Consider the following 23,461-nt stretch of genomic DNA (forward strand, 5'->3'; position numbering starts at 1 on the left):
CCCAGCGCACCCCACCCTTCCCCGCCCCCTACACCCAGCGTACCCAGCCCCTCCCCCACCTCGCTCCCCCCCCACCCCCCCACGTACCCTGCTCCTCCACCAGTGACTGCTGCCTCCCTAATGGTCCCCCCTCCCGACCTTCTACGCTGTACCCTTCTGACTCCTGCCCTGATCCCCCCGCCTCAGCCCACTCCGTGGTGCCGTGGTGCCCGCAGAGCCCCTGGAGGGGAGAGGGCCAGCCTTGGGGTGTGGTCCGGGGCCGAGTCAAGGTGAGGTCACAGCGGGTGGGAGGAAGGAGGCCGGGAGAGCTGTGGGGCCCTTCGTTCTGCGGTCGTTCCTGGCCTTCTCTGTAGGTCCCCAGAGGTCGGCTGTCGGCTGGGGGCACGTACCCCACCCCCCGACTGGGCTGGAGCCAAGGTGGGAAACCTGGGTGCCGGGAGAGGGGACAGGCAGGGCACTGTAGTTGCTCCAGCCAGTAGCATGTGGGGGGGGGGGGGGGGGGAATGGCAGGAGGAGCTGAGGGACCCAGGTCACCCACTAGCCTGAGGCCTGCCCAGCACTGTCTGGCTGGTGGTGGGAAGGTGAGCCCAGCAGAGCCTGACGCTTCCTCCATCTGCTTGGGGGCCCAGGGAGCCCGGGAGGTGCAGACAAGCTGGCCGAGGGGCTGGACATGGACAGCCGGAAGCATTTGGCTAATGCCTCGCTGGGGAAGAAGTCGGGGCTGCCGCTGCCCCAAGAGCTTGGGCAGCCCCCTCCCCCTGTGAGTGCGACCACGGCTTGGGGCCAGCCCGGCGCCCAGAGCGGAGGGCAACAGGTACTGCAGACTCAGGACTGGGTAAGCGGGACCCCAGAACTGGCTTTGCAGGTGGGTTGGTCGCAGCGTGCGGTAGAAGGGGCTCCTCAAGCCTCACGGAGGGCCGAATCGCACCTGATGGGAGGCACACGGTGTCCGCTGGGCGGCCACCATACTGTCTGTTTCTGCTGGGCTTGTCGGAGGGGCCTGCCTCAGTCCGCCCCAGCATCGCACCCTGGGCCGAGAGGGCGGCCCCCCGACAGCCACCCTGTGACCAGGCAGGCAGGCAGTCAGCGGGGTTTGTCCCCAAACCGTAATCAAAATGTCGCTGGAGCCTCTGCCTGTGATGGCCCCAAACTGGAGGCATCTGTCTGTCCCCGACCTCATGCCGAGCAGGTGAGCAGCTGCCTGCCAGGTTCCAGGAGCCATGACGGGGGCCAGGGCGCTGCCGCCCCAGCCCCAGGGGGTGCTTCAGGAGCAGAGGAGCCAGACCCCCCGGAGGTTCTGTGTGGCTGCCTGTGCGCCAGGGTCGGACTCAGCAGGGTGCTTCCCAGGTGTGACTGGCTCGGCAGTGTGGTGAGCAGGAGCCTGTCAGGCTGTGCACTTGGGTCTGTGTGCATGCGCACTTGCTGTCGAAGGTTTACATGAAAAGTTGGCGGGAGAAGGGAAGCGGGCTCCCAGAGCTGCCGCCGTGGCCCCCACCCGAGTGCCTGTGAGGGTCCTGGGGGGCAGGCAGGCAGACCCCCCTGTGTGGGGCTGACTCTCGGGATGGGCTGTCCGGGACTTAAACACACAGACGTGTCACTGTCACAAGGAGGGCGTGACTCGGGAGCCTGCGTCCCAAATAGGCAGTGGGGGCTTAGGGGCACACTGGCAGCTCTTGGGCAGAGGCCACCGCTCGAGTGTGAGGTTCAGAGAGGTGGGCGGGCAGGGGCCGAGGGGGCAGCAGGGGAGCGGGAAAGAACCGTCCGGCGGGAGGTGGCCAGGGGAGAGGGAGTTGGGCAGAGGCCAGAAGAGGGCACAGATCCGTCTCTGCAGACCTCCAGTTTTCTGGTTTGGGGGCACTGCCTCCCACGTTGTCCTGCCGCTGCCCTCCTCTGCTTCAGCCCCTGGGGAACGTCAGCTGCCCACTGTGGTCTTGAGGGGCTACTCTGTGTCGATGTCTTGCCGGGTGTCCCTTCTCTTTGTTCCCCCCAGTGCGGAGTGCTCTTCCTCCAGACCTTCCCATGCCAGCCTCCCAGGGAGCCTCCCACCTGGCAGACGTCAGTCAGCCTCAGCACTCCTCTCATCCCTGTGTCATCCCCTCCCGAGCCCCACAGAACTGCCTTCATCCGCAGGGGTCAGCACGGTCCCTGTTGCCCCACATGGTAATGACATGCCCACAAGAGGTCATTGACCTCAAGTTGGGACCGAGGTCTAACGAGACTTCCCCTGATGGAGGGTCTGCCGCCACCCAGCCTCTCCCCGAGGGCTGGGCCGGCTGACGCACGCCTGCTTCCCAACAATCTCGCTGAAATGACCACCGAACAGAACAGGATGGGAGGGCTGGCCGACAGGAGTCACCTTGTGGTGGCGGATCACAGCTTGGGCAGAGAAGGAGGGTCCGCTCCGGGCCGTGAGATGGGAAGCAGCAGAAACAGGTCGCTGCCCCAGCCCCCGAGCCCTAGTCCACATGTGCCCTGTGAAATAGAAGTAATGGCCGAGGGTACCAGACATTTGAAGAAAACCTCTATCCCGCAGAAGGGCAGGACAGCTAGGGGAAAAAGGACCCAGAAGAGCCCCAGCAATAGCTGTGTCACCATCCTCGCGGTGACCTGTGCCATCTTGGAAGAATTAGCCCTGCAGCCAAACGAGAGGGACGTGATCGCGTCCCAGGTGACACCAGCACCAGGGGCGACGTGTGGTTGTGCCTGTTCGGTGCGGGAGAACGGACTGGGGCCCAGGCAAGCGGAGAGGACACACACAGCTGTGTGCAGAGCCCACGTGCTTATCGACAGGCTGTAGGAGATGAACGAGTGGAAAAGGAATACGCTGAACTGGAAACAGGCGAACCTGTTTGAGAGAAGCTGTAAAGCGCCCCAAAGCATCACCGAGAAACTGGCAGCAGGGAGACACCAGCACTGAGAGGCCTCCTTAGACATTTCACACTTCAGCATCATCAGCGATAAGCGTGCTAAATGTTTGGGGTGCTGGCTGGCTCAGTCAGTGGAGCGTGCAAGTTTTCATCTTGGGGTTGGGAGTTCGAGCCCTGTGTTGGGTGTAGAGATTACTAAAACGGATAAACTGAAATAATGCTAAATTTTTGCCTGCTCTTTTTCGGTACGTCAAACTGGTCAAATGGAAAAATAAGCAAGAGTAGGTTCAGCCCTAGCAGACGTGAAATCATATTGCAAAGTGTTGGTTATCAAAGCAGTGGGGTCCTGGCGTGTGATGCATGGTTATCAGAACCAACTAGAAAGTCTGGAAATTGACTCAAATGCCCACAGACACTTAGTGTAGGGTTAAGATGGTGTCTCAAATCGGTGGGGAAGATGGGCTTTACGGTGAATCACGCTTGGCAGTGGCGTAGCTCTCCAGAAGACAGACAGTTGTAGCCACGCCTCATCCAACACCAGGGGCGTAGGACGGCCTTTCTAACCTAGCCTCAAAGTCCCGGAGCCGTGAAAGAAACAACGGTTACACGTGACCACATGTGGAAAACCGACAAAGCTGAGGGGGGGTAAAATGCACACCAGGAACAAAGGCAGAGATGGCTGATGGATGAGCCATGACACTCGGTGAGAATGGGTGGGGCGGTCTTGTCCTTGCTCGGCACCAGGAACACTGGGTTTACACAAGTGAAAGAATGAACCCAGACTGTCGCCTAACACCACATGCAAAAGTTAACTCAAAGTGGGTCACACACCTACAACCGCAAAACTCCTAGGAGAAGATGGGAAAGCTTCATGTGGACTTGGCAGTGATTTCTTGGATGCCAGCAGCTCCAGCAACAAAAGTAAAAATAGCTAAATTAGGCTTCATCAAAATTAAAACCTTTTGGTCATCAGAGGACACGGAAAAGTCAACCTGTGGAATGGGAGAACATTGGCAAAGCACACATCTGATAAAGGATGAATGTCTAGAACGTCCAGAGTGCATAATGAACTGCTGAAACTCTAAACGGAGCAACAACCTGAAGGAAAAATGGGCAGAGGGCCTGGACATTTCTCCAAAGTTATACCGATGGTCAAGAAAGATGTAAAAAGCGCTCAACATCATCAGCCCTGGGCCGGCAGTGGAAAGGAAAACCACAGCACACAGCTCGTCACACCCGCGAGGATGGCTACCGCCAGAAGAAAAGAAAGGAGTACTGGCGAGATCGTGGGGAGATCGGAGCCCTGTGCATGCTGGTGGGAGTGTGGAGTGGCACGGCCACCGTGGAAGCGGTGTGGAGTCCCTCACGAGACGAGGCATAGAACTACCCTGGAATCCAGCAAGCCCCGCTCTGGGCACGAATCCAAAAGAACCGAAAAGCAGGGACTCTAGCACACCCGTGTTCGCGGCGGCGTGATTCATACTTGCCACGAGGCGGAAGCAGCCTGGGTGTCCGTCCACGGGTGCATGCGAGGTATACTACCACGGAATGTTACCCAGCCAGATGTTACCATGTGGACGAACCAGCAAGACGTTATGCTTCAGACACGGGAGCACAGACACCGCATGATCCACGTGCAGCGGATTTGAGGTCCCTAGAGTGGCCAGACTCCCGGAGACGGAAAAAGGCGGGGGGGGGGGGGGGGAGTGAGTGGCGACGGACGGTGCTGGCGGGCGGGATGTGCTTCACGACGCTGCACCGTGTGCCGTAAATGATGTCTGTGTGTCATTTACCACACAGAAGAAGAAAACGTAGACAGGAAGAAAGGGGAGCACAGGCAGCTGCTCAAGGCCCCGGAAGGAAGTGCTGGTGAGCAGCGTGCAAGTAACCAGCAGGCGGGCGGGAGCTCGAGAGCAGCGTGAGCCTGATGGAAGTTCTAGAAGGTCTGGAGAGAGACGGAGCGAGGCTGCCTGGATCTTGGAGCCCCACCAGCTGCCCCTGCGGGGCTGGGGCCAGTCTGCACTGGACACTGAGGTCAGGAGATAACAGGAGCTGTCCCCGGGCCCTTCCTGCCCTGACTCCCAGCAGCTGGCAGGGGCACCAGGGGCGAGGCCCGAGGGACGGAGGCCAGACGTCAGCAACCTGCTCGGAAACCCAGTTGTCAGAACAGAGGGCTTCTTGCAGAGACGGGAGCTCCAGAGGCCAGAAAGAAAGGGAAAGGTTGGGGTGTCGGGCTCGTCGGCCAAGCGTCCAACTCTGACACGCTGCACACAGCAGAGAATTGCCTTTTCCTCCCGTTGGACTTCAGGGAGTCAACAAGTAACAGCGCCCTCATCCCTCCCGAAGCCCTGACACAGGGCAAGAGTGGTGCTTGAGAAGGAGACGCCCCTGGGTCGGAGCCCCAGGGCGGCGGGAGCAGCCCAGGAGGAAAGTGGGAGGCAGCAGGTGACCAAGAGCTGACAGAGGTCACAGTCACCTCTCTGCTGACGCCGTGCCCGACAGGCCGTGCCCCTTCTGCCGAGCTGCAAGCAACAGCTGGCAAGGACTCCCAAGGCACGAGGGCCAGGCGGTTCGGGGAGCAGAAAGCTTTCAAAGTGTTCAAGTGAAACCCTGGGATCTGGAAGAGAGACACTCCCTTCCGTATAACTTGGAAAGGGTTCTGTTTTTTAATTTTTTTTTTAATTTTTTTTAACGTTTATTTATTTTTGAGACAGAGAGAGACACAGCATGAACGGGGGAGGGGCAGAGAGAGAGGGAGACACAGAATCGGAAGCAGGCTCCAGGCTCCGAGCCATCAGCCCAGAGCCCGACGCGGGTCTCGAACCCGCGGACCGCGAGATCGTGACCTGAGCCGAAGCCGGACACTTAACCGACTGAGCCACCCAGGCGCCCCAAGGGTTCTGTTTTTTTAAAAATACACTTTCAGCAAATCATACAGAGCTCTTAATAAATAAACAACAGAATTGAAATGTTCGGCAGAAGGGTTGGAATATGAAATTGAGGAAATCGCCTGGAAAATCAGAGAGAGAGGTGGGAAGCGGGAGAGGAGAGGAGAAGCCGAGGAGCCTTCCAGAAAGACCCGCATGCAGCTGAAAGGGAGTGAGGGCGGCGGCGGAAAGCTAGGCCTGCGGTGCAGTGCTCGCGGGAAGGGCAGTGAGCGGTGAAACCTCACAGCGTTATTAAGCAAAGGTGAAAGCTGATCATCTGAATTTGCGTGACCCGAATTAACTCTTAAAAACCTGAAGACGGCAAAGAGAATTCTAAAGCTGTCCCAGAAATGCCCTAAATGAAGAGCGTAAGGGTGGGCAGTCCCCAGCGATTAGGAAATGAGCTCTCCCTGGCGGTGAGGTTGAGAGCGTAGAAGCCACTTGTGCGTACAGAGCAGGCTGCACCCTGACACCAGTGCCGCGGGAGAGCAGGGCTGGGGCTAGGGCAGGCGGGAGTGATGGGCCCGCCTGACTCTGGCGCAGGTGGAGAGCTCCTGAATGCGGGGCAGGTAAACCCAGCAGCGTCGGAAAGACCAACTTCGTGACCATGGTGCCTCCCAGGCTTCCACCCTCCAGGAGACCAGGGACTTTGTGTCCTCACAGCCCTGCGCCCAGTGCCTAGGATGGTGTGGGGGGAGGGGGGCGGCAGAGTAGGTGCAAGATGACTACGTATTGAGTAAATACAGTTGTGTATGTACAAAAAATACCGTACCCCAAGGACAAAGGAATTTAGAAACCCATTTGGTAAAATGGTCTACGTTAAGCGAGAAGGAAGACCGTGTGATTACTTCAGTAGATACTGAAAAATAAATTCCAGTACGTTTTCTTTAAAACAAAACAAATATGACCATTAAAAACAATTTTGTAAAATTGAAGTGTAATGAGTACGCGGGGAAAAGCTGCTGATTCTTAGTAAGGTAAGGAGAGGTGGACAGGTCTATAACCCGATAAAGCACGGCTATCAAGAGCCCTGGGTGGTCTTCACCAGAAGTGTTTCTCACAGGCGCGGGCAGCAGGCAGGAACGCAGGGCATCACCATGACGATGGACACACCGGGAACCCGGCCTGTATGGAAGTCAGGCAAATGAAAGCCATAAATACCTGAAAAGAAAAGATGAAACGGTCACTCTTTGCAGCTAATCCATTGTCTATCTAGGAAATCCGTGCAAGCCCCTTAAGAAAAAAGGCCACTAGTAAAAGAGGAAGCTTGGATACATGATCTCCGTCGAAAACTTAATGGTTTTTCCACATACTAAAGATAACCAACCAGAAAATGTAAGTGGGAAAAAGGATGCATTCCCTTTAACAACAGAAACTGCAAAGCCCCTGAGAATGAGTCTGTTCTTGGGATGAATACTGTGGCACGAGACTGAGTAGCACAGAGGATACCTAACGGGAAGCTTTACCACCTTATTTGATGGGAAGAGTTAATGTTTTGAACCTGTCACGTTCCCCCAAAGTAACTAATTCAGTGCAATACTATTAAAAAAACAAAAAAAAAACAAAAAAAAACTTTCCATGAATCTTGAAAATTTTACCCTAAGTGTATCTATGTTTCCATTCATGTTTTAGTTACCTGTTGCTGTGTAACAAGTGTCCCTAAGACTTAGCAGCTTAAAACAACAATAAACATGTTTGTCCCAGTTTCTATAGGTCAGGGACTTGGGAACTGCTTAGCTGGGTGGCTTTGGCTCTGGTTACAGGCAAGACGTCAGAGCCATAGTCATCTGAAAGTTGAATAAGCCTGGAGAATCCACTTCCACAGTGGCTCATTCGCATGGCTGGTGAGTCGGTGCTGGCCGTGGGCAGGAGGTCTCAGCTCCTCACCATGTGCCCTCTTCCTGGGGCTGCTCGAGTCCTCGTGTCCCAAGGCTGGCTTCCCCCGGAGTGGATGGTTCAGGAGTAGAACAAGGAGGAAGCTTCAGTGTCTTAGGACTGCCTTGGACTCACACTCCATCGTGTCTACAACTTCCTATTGGATACAAGGTCACCACTACGTAACGTGGCAGGGAGGACACAGGGCCTGAGCACCAGGGGCACAAATCTCTGGATGCCACCGTGGAGGCTGGCTAACACGGGCAGTCTAACGTAGTCACGTGCCCAGCAAACCAAGAGCAGGAGAAATGAGGGGAGTCTATACCAAGAACCGCCATAGTGCGGCTGCAGGGCACCAGGGGCAAAGGTAAGATGTCAGGAACGATCAAAGAGGAGACAGGGTCTGGAAGGGAGTGACAGCCTGGCATTAACAATATAGAAGCTTGACTCGGCGGAGCACATAACCGTCAATCTGGAATTTCGTGCCCAGCAAAAGTAATCTTTTAAGAAGAGGGGAAAATAAATAAATAAAAGGGTAGGCAAAATAAGAGAAAACAAATCTGCCCCAGCAGGACCTCACCCCGGTTGTGAAGGACAGAGCTCACAGAGCAGGAAGGTGATCTCAGACGGGAGGGGGTGCCAAGAAGCAAGAGACTCGGGGTGGGCGGGTGTGCGCCCATGATGGCGCGAGTGTCAGGACGGCGTCTGCAAGTGGCGCTGTGTATTTGAAAGGCCCTCCGGTGTCCCCCCGAGGGGCCGTCCGTTAGCTTAGGGTTCGGTGAGTTTGCGTGTGGGCGGCGAGTACACCGAGGAAGGGACAAGACAAAGCATGAGGTCCCGCAGCAGGTGTAATCGCCGACGTCGGTCCGGTCGATGGACGCACGGAGACCAGACGCCCCGCTCACAAGGCAGCCATTGTCAGATGGATTAAAAACAACCCGGTCCCTCGATGTGCGCATGAATGTGCATGGAGAGAAACGTGGGAACGTTCCAGCCAAGTGGGATGGGGACCTCCCACGCACAGTCTCCCATCTGTTCGTGGCCTGCTTCGGTGCCAAACTGCCTTTCGGCCTGGAGTTAGAGCGGGTGGGTGCCTCTCCACGTGGCAGCAGGGTGACCCGGCAGACATGCTCGTGAGTGAAGGAAGCAAGTGGTGCCGTATGTGTGCAGCGTGGCTTCCTTTATTCAGGGTTCAGAAATGTGCATACATCACTGCATAGTAAAGATACTATTTGAAAAAAATAAAGATTTTTTTTGCAAATTTACTTGGAAAAGAAACCAGACACGAATTTTGAAACAGAAGAGCAGGCACCGCTTGTCTGCTCTAAGCTCCAGCAATTAAAATTGTACGGCGTTGGGACAGACAGACCGCGCGAGTGGTCCACGATCCGGTGCCAATAGTCTGGAAACGGGCCCCTGTGTAAGTCCGGGGATTTGATCTGTGCTTCGCACGGATTGCAGAACAGTGAGGAAACGGACTTTCCCACGAATGGTGTCGGGGTAACTGGCTGCCCATATTGGAGATCGTAAGGTAGACTCCTCACGTGTCCTCAAACGCACACCAAGTGTCAGGACCAAACCACGGATGTGCCACGAGGGTGTGTGAGAGCATTGTCAGAATCTCACGGAGGGGCGCCTGGGTGGCTCAGTCGGTTGGGTATCTGACTTTAGCTCAGGTCCTGATCTTAAGGATCACGTGAGTTCGAGCCCCACATTGGGCTCTGTGCTGACCGCTCAGAGCCTGGAGCCTGCTTCGGATTCTGTGTTCCCTCTTTCTCTGCCCCTCCCCAGCCCTCTCTCTCTCTCTCTCTCTCTCTCTCTCTCTCTCAAAAGTAAATAAACATTAAAAATTAAAAAAAAAAAAAAAAAAAGAATCTCTCAGTGGGAAATTCCTCCCTGGGGCCACGCACAGAACCCACGAGGGGAAATCCTGACAAATCTGACTGCAGTTTTTCAAGGCTTCAAAGACACACATTCTAAGACGTCTGGAAGGAATGCCTGTGGCACGTATGACATTCCCAACCAGAGTGCACAGAGAGGCGCTTCACAGCAGCAGGAGAGCTGTGTCCAGAACTGGGTAGGAGAGCGTCTGAAGTACGTGGACTTACAGTTCGTGGCAGGAGGAGATGGGCCGACATGACGGGGACCGTGCCTGGGGCCGGGGGGACTCCAGTCGTTCTGTCCTGCTGGGTTTTCAAAAAGCCAACTGGTGATAATTGTCCCCTGTGGACTTATTCATTAATCTTTGCTCCTTCTGCCTTTAACTTGCAGTGAATTTCTTTTGTTGTTCTTTTCCTAGCTTCTTGAATTTTCTGCTTTGCAATCTGGTCTGTGGCTTTTTTCTAACTTTCCAGCATTTAAAACTTCATCTTCACAGGACAGGAGTGCACCCTGGATCCTTGCTCGTTTCTAAGTGAGTTGGCATATAGTACGGAGTTTCCTTTTCACTCGGGTGGATGAGAAGGGTGTTTTGGAAAGCCCACGCCAATATGCCTCTGCCATTAATTGTTAATTGCGTTGTGTGGCTTTGCGCTCGCCTACTGTGACCCTAACGAGTCCCGTGCTGGCGCATCTGCTTTGTCGGTGGCCTGAAACCAGGCTGATGTGTGCGGTGCTCCACTTGTTGGGTGAGAGCGTGCGTGGCTCTCTGTGGGTCAAAGTCGTGTGCGCGTGTTCCGTGACTATCAGATCGCTCATCTTAATTACTGAAGTCTTTATTTTTAAGATTTTGTGCTGCTTTTATTAACGCACACGCACACGTAATTTGGAACAAGAGCCCTGCCCCAGCTCTTGGGGTCGCAAGGGGCACTGCCCTGCACCCACTCTTCCAGCTCTCGTGGCTGCTCCCACAGCTTTAACGAGCATGCGGACACTGCTGCTTCTCGCTTCCTCACTTTCTGATTCTGTTGCCTCCCAGAGACTGAGGGTGCGGCACCGCCCCCACCTGCCCCCACTATATGGTTTCAGGCTTTTTCCCTAAATCCGCTTGCAGTGTTTGCTGTCCAGTAACTATGTGGGCTTCGCCCACGTAGCACATCCACTGAGCACAGAGCACCATGACCAGCAGGTACACACACACACACACACACACACACAGTGCTTTGTTTCTCCCTGGAGTTAATCGTGGCACACACACCCCTCATCTGCTACGCACAGGTTATTAGTCCTTTCCCGAAATTCCCCCAGCGCTGGATACTTCCCACAAATACCCTGACACATCAGGCAGGGCCCCTCAGGGTGGCTGCGTAGTGCTGTCTCCCTCTGTCCCTCCCAGTGCTACCCATGACCTGAGAATTGGCCTCCCTGAATTGTGATTCCAGGATTGGGGATCCTGTCCTCACTATGCACACTCTCCTTGGGGACCCCAGCCACATCCAGAAGCTGCTGTGCCTGTGCTAATGAAGCTCACTCCTCCTCAGAGCCCCAGGCATGTGGACAACTGCCCGTGGCCGCTCCGGAGTCCCACAGGCCGCGCTTGGGGGAAGTCCGGAGGCCAGCTCTGTTCCCAGGGGAGGCTGCTCGTCTGGGGTGCCCCGCCAGCCCCTCCTCTGCAGGACCCCTGTTCCTGGGCCCTCAGACTCCCCACTCACTGGTTTGCTCCCTTGTTTCGGTGGACTGCCTCATCTGACAGCTGCCCAGAAGGGTCCAGAAGACGTTTGAGTCCTCGACTATAAAGTTGTTAAACTGTCTTTATTCTGCCTCCACACTTGCATGGCATTTCTCAGTGGGAAATCCTCCTTTCAGGATTTGTGAGGCATTGTCGTATTGCCTCTAAACTCTAGTGTTGCTGCCCAGTGCCCTAGACGGTGCGGACCTCAGGTCCTTTGTATGTGCCCTGCCTTTCAGTCTCTGCGACTTTCTGAGCTCTTCCTCCACTGCCGCTGTTCTGATGGCACAGCTCTACCCCTGGTGCAGGTCTGTCTCCTCTCGTCCTGTGTGAGCCCTTCCAGCCTGGAGCTCCGTTCCTCTCGACTCTGGAAGTGCGTGCGTGCACCCATTCTTGTGGCACCCTCCTCCCGGACCTTTGATTCACTGGATGTTGGCCTACACGGATGATCCAGTTTCCTCGTGATTTGTTACCTAGTTATGATCTCTTCGTTTTTGTTTTTTTAATCTTTTTTTCTTTTACGTTTATTTATTTTGAGAGAGAAAGAGAGCGTGCACACATGCACGTGTGTGCAGAGAAGGGGCAGAGAGGGAGAGAGAGAATCCCAAGCAGACTCCCCACTGTCAGCACAGAGCCCGACTTGGGACTCCATCCCACGAATTGTGAGATCGTGACCTGAGCCCAAACCAAGAGTTGGACGCTTAACCGACTGAGCCCCCAGGTGCCGGGTTTTTGGCATCTTGCCAGTCCTGATTATCAGTCACATTTGCCTTAACGACGCTCTGTAACGATTTCCTTGATCCACAGCGCGAACCCTCGCTCTCCACTCGGGGGTCTGAGCTCAGCAGGACCTGTGTGTCCTCTGCTCGCCTCCCAGTGTCAGGGGTCCCCCTGGGGGCGCTGCGCTCACAGCCGGTGGTGGGGACCCAAGGGGCGCCCTGGAGCACGCAGGCATCCTCAGAGCAGGTGCTCTGCTGCGGACCTGCCCCCCCCCACCCCCATCCTGGGGCAGCAGACCCTAGCAGGAACCGCCAAAGTGCTGTGGCCACAGGGAGGGAGGGGCAGCACCACCTGTCTGAGCCACGCCACATTTGCGCCGAGCTACGCTTGCTGTCTGAGTGGTTCTTTCCCACACTCCGTCTTCCTCTTCCAGAACGGGGGGGGGGGGGGGGGGGGCTCTTTCCTGTCCCCCAGTCTCTCCTTATCACTCCAGAGGGACTTGAGACGCAGCGGCCCACCTGTGGGTCCCATCTCTCCTGAGGCTCCCGCGGGCCAGCTGGGGAGGCCCCCCCCCAACCTCCCACCTCCAGGCACCAGTGGGGAGGGCCGGGGCCTTGGCTGTGCGGACTTCGCGGTCCAGGGGCCTACCCTCGAGCAGGAAAGCAGGCAGGTGGTGGGGCCGGGGCCCCAGGCGCAGAGCCGCCTTGGGCCACGGGGCCTGAGGCCGCAGCGCGGGACACCCGGAGGCTGAGCCCGAGCCCGGGGAGGAGCGAGCAGACTGCACCTCGGGCGCGCGAGGTGAGGGGCAGAGGGTCGGCGGCCCGCAGGTGTGGCCCGCGCCCACCGCCTCCGTGTCCCCGCAGGTGTGCCAGCCGGCGGAGAGCGGGCGCCCGAGCCACCGCTGGAGCGTCAGCATCGACGAGCGCCGGCGACTGGCCGTGCAGGGCGGCCGGGAGAGGCCGGGGACCGCCGGGCCCCCCTCCCACTCCAGGGTGTGCGGGGCGGGCGGGGGGGGGGGGGCGCGGGGCGGCGGCGGCGGGGCGGGGGGACGGGAGGGGGCGGGAGGCGCGGGGCGGCGATGAGGAGGGGACTGCAGGGGGCGGGCGGCGCGTGGCGGGAGACAGCCCCTGCCCAGCGACTCCTCTCCCCGGCTCGCCCCGCCCCCTGACCCCGCGGTTGCCCTCAGGACCTCTCGCGGCTCGTGGCCCAGCTGGTGTCCGAGGACGTGGACAAGGACGTGCTCCTCCCCCACCCTCCGAGGCCCTCCGAGGCCGCCAACGCCTTCCAAGCCTTCCTGGCCCCGAGCGCGCCCTTCTGGCAGACCGTGACTTTGGAGGCGCAGGTCTCGAGGTCACCGCCCTCCTAAGAGCCCGGTGTCTCAGCCCAGTGTCTGTCTTTCAGCGCTTTTCCTGGGGGGCACAGGGAGGGGGGTGCCGGCGGCTGAGCTCTCTTCACACCCCACCAGGGGCTCATGAGTCTTCAGATGGGAGAACAGGTCCTCCTGGACCCTCTGGCTGCCCGAGGCCTTGGAGGCCATCTGTGGGAGGGGTGCCTTGCCCCAGCCCAGCCTCCAGGAGGCCACCGGGAGGAGCCTGGGGGACAGGGCAGAGTGGGGCCTTCCAGGATAGCCCCCCACACCTTCCTGGGGTCAAGCAGCTGCGAGTGGCTCCAGGGCAAGGGGGGTTGGGATGTGCAGTGGGGCATGTTGCCCTCACAGGCCCCACGTACAGAGCCTGGTCATGACCAAGTCCTCTGCCCAGCCCTGTCCTCCAGGAGGGTGGCATTTAATGTCATGAACTGCTGGGTACTGATGCCACCCAGTTTGGGGACACCAGGTCTTATGTTGGGCCCTGTTCCCCCGGAAGGCCCAAAGGGGCACACATAACCCTGGGGGAGCAGAACACGGACAGGGTGCTGAACACAGAGGGAGGCTTCCTGGAGGAGGTGGTGCCTCCCCACCTCCATACAGTGCTTGGTGGGCAGAGGGCCCAGGGTAACCATGAAGAGCTGGCCCTGGACCCACTGTGGTCCATGGTGTCTGCTTCTGGAGGTTGGGGGCGGGGGTGGGGAGTCCTGAGCCGGGGGTGACGAGGCAGAACCACATTTGGAGAGATCAAGCTGGAGAGGGCAGGAAGGAGGGAGGTGACCGCAGGCTCCCAGCCCTCGGGGGCACTGGACAGACAACAGTGGGCGGCGGGCACCATCCCCTGGATTTGGTGATGGACTCTCGGGCTGACCGGGCTTCCGTGTGGGGGCAGCTGGGGGGAGGGAACTGTGGACAAGATGAGGTGAAGAACCCCAGGCCTGGGCTCCGTCCTCCCAGATGCTGCTGCCCCACAGGACCCTGGGGTGAGGTCGAGGCAGGGCCTGGGGGACATCGTGATCCCCTCCCCCTCCTCCCTAGGGACCTCCGATGACGTAGTGGGGGGTGGGTGTCAGGCGCCAGGCTCCATGCTGGGCAGGAAGACCCCCCACCCCCACCAGTGCTCACGGTCCAGAGTGGGAGCTAAAGTGTCAACGGCTAGGACATAGTGACACGTACTTTGATGTTCTTTGTCACCCAGTGACTTTAAAGGACTCCCATGTTGTCACTAGAGATCCAGCGGTTCACTGGGCTGAGCTACCAGTTCAGGTCTTGCCTGGAGCCTCTCAAGGCTGCAGTCAGCGGGTGGTGGGTCCAGGATGCTGGAAGAGCCAGCCCTTTGCCTTCCAGGTGGTGTCAGGGCCTCTCCCCTGCATGAGGTCTCCCCAGCTGGGAGCCAGGCACCCCACACTCCCCACCACAGCGGTGGAGCAGAGAGGTTGGGCGGCGGGGCAGGTGGGGACCTTCCCCAGGAGAGCGGGGCCCAGGACAGGGGTCACTCACCACCTGCAGACGGTTTTGCTGTCACCGGGACCGTTGGTTCCTACGGCCGCCCTAACAGACGGCCACAGGCTTCACGTCCTCAAGCAGACACAGGGACTGTGAGGTCTGCAGAGGCCAAAGCAGATCTCAGCCTGGGTGCGGGCAGGGCTGCCTTCCCTTCCGGAGGTCTTGGAGAGAATCTGTCTGGCCTTTTGCAGCTTCTAGAAGCTGCCTGCAACCCTTGGCCTGTGGCCCTTTCCTCCACCTTCAAAGCCAGCAGCGTAGCGTCCCTCTGTCCCTGCCGCACGTCTTCTCGGGGGCTTCTACGTCTTCCAACTTCAGGCCCCCGTGCTGATGTCGGGCCCCTGGTCCTGCAGCTACTCTGAAGTCCTGGCTTGGCAGTCCCAGCCCCCCCTCCACCACCCCGCTCCGTGGAACCTGGCATACGCAGGTTCAAGGCGAGGACGCGGACAGGCACGCGCGCTGGTTCAGGGTGAGGACGCGGACATCTTGTGGGGGCCGCTCTGCTTCCCACAGGCGGCCCTGGCATCGAGTGGGCACAACCGGAGTGCTGTTTCAATCCCGCAGAGCACAGAACCCCCCTGCAACCAAGAATGACGGGGCCCCAGGTGTCCACAGTGGCCAGGCCGAGAGTCCCTGGGAGGCTGGGGGGGGGGGGGGGTCTATCCGGCAGATGGTGCACGGCAGTAGGATGAGCGGGGAGGGAGAGTCCTGGGGCGGCATCCGTCTGGTGAGGGCATCCCCCGGGCCCCCCTGAGGGACACCGCAGTGCTCCCCACCGTATGTTCACTCTTACCGGCTCCTTCCCTTCCTTTCAGCCAGGCGGGTGTCTCTTCCAGCTCCAGTAGCGACAACGCGTCCCTCCCAGGACTCACGGGGAACCCCCAGGTGGTGGCCCATCAGGGAACACCTCTGAGTTAGGGAAGACCTTTGGAGACATCCCTGGGCTGAGGGCATTGGGGTGCTCTGGCGGCAGGGGGGGACAGTGTCCCACACGCAGGCTTGCCCGTGCTGACCGCATGGTGTCCTAGCACCTGTCTGTGCTCACGAGGCAGGCCAGCTTGGGACAGAGAGCAGAGGCTGCTGTGGACGTGCCAGGTGGGATGGGGGGAACTTGCAGCGCCCCAGAACTGCTGTGTGCCTGGGACGTGTTGTTCGTGTCCTCCCAGGGCCAGCATTGCCCCTGCTGAGAAAAAGGACTTCGTTGGCCTTGCAAGAGCACGTGTGTTCACTGTTGAACAACCTGAGAATGAAGTTTTAAAATCTCCCCCACGATTTCATCAAGATAAGGCCATTGATGTCAGGTGAAGGTCACCCGGGGGTTTCTAGAGGCCTAGGCAGAGGGCAGAGGGCACGTGGGAATAAAGTAGAGAGCTCCCCCTTGAAGATTAAAAAAAAAATTAATTTAAAGGGAAAACATGATTGCTGAATTAGATGCGTCTTCACCCCAAGTTTAAAAGCTTCTCCTAAGTTTATTTTTAGAAATTGCAAAAATCAAGAGCTAGCGTCACGTGGCTTTGGCAGCGGGCTCCCCTCAGACAGCGCTGGCTGATGTCTGACTTCCAGGGCTGCGGAGCGGGCCCTGCCCCCACTGGGGGCTGGCGGGGGTCTCAGGTCTACACCGGCCTGAGCTCACCACCCCCACGTGGCCACTCGGGCTTTGTTTGGGTTCTGTCCTCATTGACTGCATTTAAGGTCCGGGTTTATGTGTCTGAAGACCCTTATTTCTTGGATTCTTCTAGGTTTACAGAGGTTTTCCTGAGGCCCTTGGACCCACACCAGAGCTGGCCGGGGACCCTTCCTGTCTTGGGTGACACCGTCTTTCCCTCAGGGCTGGGTCTTCCCGCTCTGAGTGTCACTGCAGAAGTGAGGGTCAACCTGGCTTTCTGTCCGTGTCTGCTGTGTCTGCGATCTGTGCTTCCCGATAAGCAGTTCTACTGACCCCTGACGGCCGGGTTCAGGCACGGTAGGCCTCAGTGCGGATCCTGCTGAGCACGGCCTGCAGGCCCCTTGTCACTCCGGGACACCGATCTCTGCGCCCCCTCCGAGCCCTCTGCCACTGGAGCCTCTGCATCTTCTCAGCCCCCACCGGGTGCCACCGCCAGGGGTCCCCCGAAGAAAGGTCACTCCGAGCCCTCCAGTGGCGAAGCCCGTGCCCCGTGGGCCCTGAGGGGTGCCGCACGTGCACAGGACTGAGGGTCCCTCCTTCCCAACGTCCTGACCTCTCTCAACAATTGTCCCCCCCACCCTCTTCAGGACATGTGACCTCATCGTGTATTATCATCCCTGCCTTCCTCCCCACTGGGCTGTGTGCTGCCCGAGGGCAGAGGTCGTGTCTCCTTACCCCCTGCCCCCCGCCCCCCCCCCCCCCCCCCGCCGCCCATCTAAACTGTGGCACCAAGCAGACGTTCCACAAGTAACCGTCGAACAAATAAATTCTTGTTTCCGTTGCTTTGTCTTGCCCGCAGATGGTCTCCAGCCTTTGCCCCGTCGGTAATCTGACGTCGTGCCCCGTGCTGTTTCACTCAGTCCAGAATGCTGTGATTGTGAGGACGCGAGTGTCCTCAGCGTTAATCTTGCTTCCAGTCTGCTGTTTTGTCATCCACGACTTGGGCTTCTGATCAGTGATCGCACGTTCCTCTCATGTTCGTTCGTGACTGGTGGCACTCCTGGGGAGTCGTCTTCTGCTTCAGGAGCGTTCTCTACGGGGTTTGCGCTGGCCCCTCGCCTCCTCCCTCTCTCTTCCAGCTTCTCTGTTGTTGGATGTGTGGACTTAGCCGCACAGGACATCCCTGTGAATGTCTGTTTGCACTGCTAACTAATGGATGAATTCATTGAATTTCTGCAATTGACATTGAATTTCTGCAATTTACCCGGGATCTGTCGACCGCCTCAGGGCTGGTTTAGGGCAGGGCGCCGGATGTTAGTCTGGAAAGAGGAGAAAGCCGCGTGGAAGCTGGCAGGGGCTCGGTGGTGTCTCCTGAGGTCTTCTTAAATGCCACTCCGCTCTGTGAGGGGCGTATCCTTACCTTTTGTGGGGAAGCTCAGGATCCCGACGGCTTCCCTGAGATGCTGGCCTCTGGTGGCCCTGCCTCCCACGCGAGGTGCCCTGCCTGCCCATCCCCAGCAGCACCTCCCCACCCTTGTCCCCTTGCAGGGAGGTCAGTGTCCGCCTTCCCAGCTGGGGCAGGGTCTCGGTGCTCAGGATGAAGCCCTTCCTGTGTCTGGGACCGAGGCAGAGGCAGGCACTTTACAAGACATGATGGACGTTTTGGGCTCTCTCCACCCCCAGTGGCCAGCTGGGCACTTTTTGGTAGTTGCGACTTTTTGGCCAATTTGTTCCGTATTGGAAGATTTCACGACGCGGCTTCGCCGTCCAGATGAGGAGGTTCAGGCTAGGGCGTCGGGAAGGGGGCCTATGGTGGGGGAGGGACGCCACTCCACGACCACCTCCCCGGTCACGTTTGGGGAAACCACCTCAGCGTGTTTGCCCTGAGTCCTGCACCTGAACTCCTCCTTCCCCCCTCCTCCAGCTACCATAAACCCCCTGCCCCTCGGCTGCCCTCCTGGCTAACTTCCTCAGAGAGTGAGTGGGCATTTCCTCTTCTGGAGCCCTGGGCTGCACTACCCTCCTTGGAACCCCACCTGGCTCTGGGCTCCTGCCCACCTTCCTAGTCCCCTGCAGGGACCCTATGGGGTGGGTTCCTATATGGCTCTGTCCCTGCCGCTCCCACTGCTGCGGAGACCTGTGCTTAGCCTGGGCGGGGGGGGGGGGGGGGTCCCTCAACTAAACTGCACCCCCTCTAGCCACAGACCTGCCCCTGCTGCGTAAAGGGCAGGAACACACAATGTTGCTCAGACCACCAAGCCGGAGACCAGATACTTCCTTTTCCTTGCCCCTCAAGAGTGATGTCGCTCCTGGCTCCAAACTTCGGCTGGGACACCTGCTTCTCTCCCCCTGGGATGCCACCCCCTCCCCCTCATGCTCTTTCAGGCTGGGCCCACCAGCCTTGCATCCTCCACAATCCTTGGACCTTAAGTGACAAGCACACACGTGCCCAGTTAGGGTCCTGAGGGGGGCTGAGAAAGAGAAGCAGGTACCTTGTTCCACACAGAGGCGGTCCTTCCAGCCTCAGGGCCCACCTCCCCAACCTCATGGGCGGCAGGCTGGGCTTGGCCTTTTCATGAGGCCACAGTTCAGGGAGGCCGCACCAGCTGGGGAACTTGCCCATGTGGATGGGGGCACCACCAGTGTCCAAGCGTGGCCATGGGGGCTGGGCAGTGAGGGCAGACACAAAGACCCCCCCTGGGGTGGGTGGAGAGAGCCAGGCCCGGAAGGGAGGTGTGCAGCAGCAGGGCCATGTGGCTGAGGCTGGGCGGCTGGGATTCAGGGCAGGTGGGGGGGCGGGGCGGGGGGGACTTGGGAGAGCCACCTTCTCCAGGGAGGGGAGAGTGGGAGAGAGGGGGCTGGAGGCCCTGGGAGGGGCTCTGGACCAGCGTGGAGGCTGTGATGGCCATTGCGGGAAGGGGCGCCAGGGATGCTGGCAGGGCCCGGGTGTGGAGGCACGGGGAGGACCCACCTGGGGAGGGGGGAGCAGGTTGGGTGCAGGGGCAGGACCCACCCGGGTAACGGGCGCTGGGGATGCCAGGAAGACCCAGGCACAGGGAAGCCCCGGGGCCGGGGGTGGGGGGGGCGGGTGGGTTGTGGGAGGACCCACCGAGCAGGGGGCGCGCGGGGAGGGCTCACCCTGGCCCGCGCGCCGGGGGCTGCCGGAAGGACGCGCCCGGGGCGGGGGGCGCGCGGCGGCGCGGGGAGGGCCGGCCGGGTAACGGCCGCGCGGTGGGCGGCGGCGCCCGAGGCCCCTCCCCTGCCCGCGGCCGCTCCTCCTCTTCCTCTCCCGCCCGCGCCGCGGCCCTCGGTCCCTGCGCGGCCTCGGCGGCCTCGGCGGCGGCGGCGGCGGCGGCCCCTTTAAACCGCCCGCCCCCCGCCCGCGCCCGCGCCCCGCGCCCCGCGCCTCCGCCTCCAGGCCCCGCGCCCCGCGCCCCCGCGCGCCCGGCCCTCCGCCGCCGCCGGCCCGGACATGGCCGCCAACATGTACAGGGTCGGAGGTAAGGCCGCCGCCGCCGCCCGCCGCCCGCCGCCCGCCGCCCGCCGCCCGCCTTTATGCGCTTCGGGCCCGGACCCGGCCCCCGGCTCCCGCCGGCCGCCCCCCCCCCCCCCGGCCCCCCGGGCCTGCCCCGGGTCCCCCGGGCCTCCGGCCCCACACCGCCACCCCGGGCCCGCGCCAGCACCACCTTCCCCCCCCCCCGCCCCCCCACCCCGGGCCCCCGTCACCCCTGCCCGGGCCCCCGTCTCGTCCCTCCCCTTCCCCCATTTTCCTCCATCCCCTCCCCCACCCGCTCCGCCCGCCGCGCCGGCCGCACGGCCCCCCCGCGGCCCACTTCTGGTCCCCTCCCTCCACCCCTGCACCCCTCCCCCACCGCAGGCCCGCCCCAGCGCCGACCATCCTTCCTCCCACCCCAGCGGCCCCCCCCCCCCCCCCCCCGCTCCCCGCGGCACCCCCGCCCTCGACGCCTTCCCCTTCCCACTCCATCTTTTCTGAGCGGCCTGCTCCTCCGCCGCCACCTCTGCCCTGGCCCCGCTCGCCCCAGTCCGCAACCCGAAATGGCCCCTGGCCCGGCCCCGACGGGGGCCAGTGGGTGGTGGTGGCCGAGCGGGCTGCAGGGAGGCGGGGGCTCTGCCCACCTGTTGGGGGCCCAGCGGCTGGTCTGTTGGGCCCCGGGCACCGGAGACGCTGGGCAGCGCTGAGCATCCTTTGGGCCTGGTGGGCCTGAGAGCCTGCGGCTGGGGCTGGCTTGAGCCCCCCTCCCCCTGAGCCGGAGCACATGGTCTTGGGAGGTTCAGGCTGCCCCCCCCCCCCCCCAACACGACCAAGTTTCCGGGCCTTTGCGGTGTGGAGGGCCTTGGGGGTTGGTTGGCTCCAGTGCAGGGGTGGGGAGCCCCATACCGGGGCCACATTCCTTCCTGGGAGCCCAGGAGGGTCTGCTCTGTGCTTGGGGGCTTCCCCCAGCAGGATTCCCTCTGTGGGGCCCTCAGCAGGCTGCGCTCACCCTGAGCACACTTCTGATGCACCCCAAAAGTTTTCACCGCCTCCTGTTGCCCCAGTCCAGCAAAGAGGTGCTTTGCAAGGGTTGGGGACAGGCAAGGAGCTCTGGGTGGGGATGGGGGTGGTGCTGAGTTGGCTGGGACCCTGGGGGAGGAGGCTTCCCCCACTTCCTCCCTTGGTTTGGGTCCTAGGAAGCCCCCAACGTTGGGCCCCACTTTGTTCCTTGGGGTTCTGGGCTTGTCCTCCTTTGGCACTTCCACAGGGAGGCGGGGTGCCCTTCCTGCCCCCGCATTCCTTTGGTGCCCACCCTTCCCGAGACCTCCAGATGTTTGGTCGCCCTCCTTTGGTGGAGTATGTCAGGATTGAGAACCCTCTGGGTGGACTCTGGCCCAGTCTCCCCTCCTCACTGACTGGCTGGCCCCCCTGGGGCCTGGGTCTCCTGTCTCCCTCCAGCCGGGCCAGCCTTGTGACGACCTTGGGCTTGCCCTCATCTGTGCAGTGGGTCAGCATGGCACCTGCCTGGCCATCAGTACCCTGCCCCCCCTCCCCCCCCCCAGCTCAGAGGCAGTCCTGGGAATGGGAGCTTACATCCTATTAGCAGCAGGGTGTGTGGGCAGCAGGCAGGGGTGCAGGGGCCTGGAACAGAGGGGCTGTTCATCTCCCACCTTGAGGGCAAGGCTGGAGTGTCACCCCAGAGGTTCTTCTTCATCACACTGCCAGCTAGGCACCTTGACAGGTGCCTGGTCCCCGGGGGCTGACTGGCCCTCCTCCATCCCAGGAGCCCCTGGCCCCTCCCTCAGCTGGCCCCCTCCGCCCCCGTGGCTGCGGCTCAGGGCTCCTCCCTGTGTTGTAGAGAAGTCTCTCCATCCTGCCGCCCCCCCCCCCCCCGTACGTATCCTCCAGGCACCACCTTCCTGCAGTGCAGAACCCCCCTTCCTGGCTCAAGGCCCCCATGGCTCCCACTGACTAGTGACAAGGCCCCGTAGGTCCTGGCTGACACCTGGTTCCCACGTGCTGTCTGGGCCACAAGGGCCATTGAATAAATGAAGACATGATCACAGGAACAGAGGCACTGGCCCCTGGATGCAGACGAGAGAGGGGCAAGGTGGGGTGGTGGGCCGGGGGCCCCTGGGCATGGTCTCCCCTCTGCAGGGCTGGAGGCCCTCGACTGGCAGCTGCTGTGCCTTCAGCTCAGGCCTTCTGGGGTAGGGGGCTTTAGCAGAGCCCCTACCAGGCCACAGGCCCCTGGGACCCTTGGTGTGTGGGCGGGGCTGCTTGGCTTTTAGGCCTGTCTGGCTCCGAACTTGGTGGGGGCCTGGCCACTGCTCAGACCTTCCCGTGCCTCCATTTCCCCCAGCGGACAAGGATCTCTGTGCTCCGCAGGTGTGACCACACGCTCCCACTCGGAACCCCCTGTGGGTTCCCGCAGAAGTGGCATTTGCTCGTGGTTTGTGGACGGGGTCTCAGGGTCGCTGCCGCCTGGGTCCTGGCAGAGCTGGTGGTCACGGGGGGGGGGGGGGGGGGTTGTTGGCAGGTTGGTGTCCTGTCCTTCAGCACCGCTTGCTTAGGGAAGGGGCGTCTGGAAGACGTAGCCCTCTGGCCCCAAGCCGATGGCCCTGTCTGGGCGGCGCTGGTGTGGTGGGGGGTGCCGCAGGGACATTCTGAGAAGGGGACACCCCCTGCCCCTTGTTATCTCCACTCAGGACCCTGGGAACAGAGCCTTTTCCTGAGATGCCGGATCCAGCAAGGAGAGAGTAGGACACCAGCTAGATTTGAATGTCACATAAGCAGTTTCTGACTAGAACCGTGTCCCAAATATTGCAGAGGACACATAGATGCTAGAAAATCCTCAGCAGAAATGCAGACTTATCTGGGTGTCCTGCATTTTACCTGGCAGGCTGCTCCGAGGCCCTGCCAGGAGGTCTGGGCGGGGCGAAGGCCGGGTGGCGGCTTTGTGCCAGCTGACCAGCTGGGTGGAGTGGGTCAGCCGGGGAGGGGACAGGGCCTGGCTCTTCCCAGGGAAGTGACCTGGCTGTCGACAGAGGCCTTCTGTTGGCGTCTACGAGTGTGGCAAGGCGGGGCCTGGCCGTGGGTGGCAGGGTCAGGGTCCATGACCTCTGCTCTTCCGGGGTCTGTCTTCCCAGGCCTCAACAGGCTTCTGGAACGGGCCGTGGGCTGAGGGCACCTCAGGGCGATTCTTCTCTCTGCAACTTAAGGCAAAGGTGTCGAGTGAGGTTTGAGACATGAAGAGCCTAAGTCGGGACGTGAGCCACCTGACAACATGGTTAGCCTTTGGGGCATTTCTTTTTGATTGACAGAATAGAAGCTTTTCCTTGGGGTTCCCCCCCTCCTTTCCTTTCTTTCATTTCAAGAAGCTAGCACCCATTCTTTTGGGTAGTAGTTGGCTTTTAAAAACGTACTTTCAAAAGGTGCCGGGATGTGCTGGCGCTCCTGGCCGCTTGGCAGTGTTCCCTTGGGGCCGTGCTCTGGGC

General features: G+C 60.4%; 2 protein-coding genes across 18 annotated transcripts in view; both read left to right on the forward strand.

Moving 5' to 3' along the window:
- Positions 1 to 504: 504 nt before the first annotated feature.
- TEX22 (testis expressed 22) lies at positions 505 to 17,710 on the forward strand. Of its 11 annotated transcripts, XM_058740524.1 has the most exons (6): positions 505 to 835; positions 9,619 to 9,746; positions 9,969 to 10,082; positions 12,860 to 12,988; positions 16,605 to 16,728; positions 17,331 to 17,710. In XM_058740524.1, the coding sequence occupies exons 1-6, from the start codon at positions 671 to 673 to the stop codon at positions 17,481 to 17,483; spliced, it is 813 nt and encodes a 270-aa protein (XP_058596507.1). In that variant the 5' UTR covers positions 505 to 670; the 3' UTR covers positions 17,484 to 17,710. The 11 variants fall into 11 exon arrangements, 5 of the variants coding, with proteins under 5 accessions (XP_058596507.1, XP_058596509.1, XP_058596508.1 ...); XM_058740525.1 differs by lacking the exons at positions 9,619 to 9,746; positions 9,969 to 10,082 and adding an exon at positions 13,183 to 13,346 and having other exon boundaries at positions 519 to 835; XR_009264868.1 differs by lacking the exons at positions 9,619 to 9,746; positions 9,969 to 10,082; positions 16,605 to 16,728; positions 17,331 to 17,710 and adding exons at positions 13,183 to 13,338; positions 15,060 to 15,334; positions 16,032 to 16,129 and having other exon boundaries at positions 521 to 835.
- A 2,104-nt stretch (positions 17,711 to 19,814) lies between these two features.
- MTA1 (metastasis associated 1) overlaps positions 19,815 to 23,461 on the forward strand; it is a 35,198-nt gene continuing 31,551 nt past the window's right edge. For all 7 annotated transcript variants that reach the window (XM_058740507.1, XM_058740508.1, XM_058740509.1 and 4 more), the window contains exon 1: positions 19,815 to 19,971. In XM_058740507.1, coding sequence (XP_058596490.1) covers positions 19,944 to 19,971 — 28 coding nt within the window. In that variant the 5' untranslated portion in view covers positions 19,815 to 19,943. The remainder of the gene's footprint in view (positions 19,972 to 23,461) is intronic.

The sequence above is a fragment of the Neofelis nebulosa genome, chromosome 7 (genome assembly GCF_028018385.1).
Source record: "Neofelis nebulosa isolate mNeoNeb1 chromosome 7, mNeoNeb1.pri, whole genome shotgun sequence".
Classification (NCBI taxonomy): Eukaryota; Metazoa; Chordata; class Mammalia; order Carnivora; family Felidae; genus Neofelis; species Neofelis nebulosa.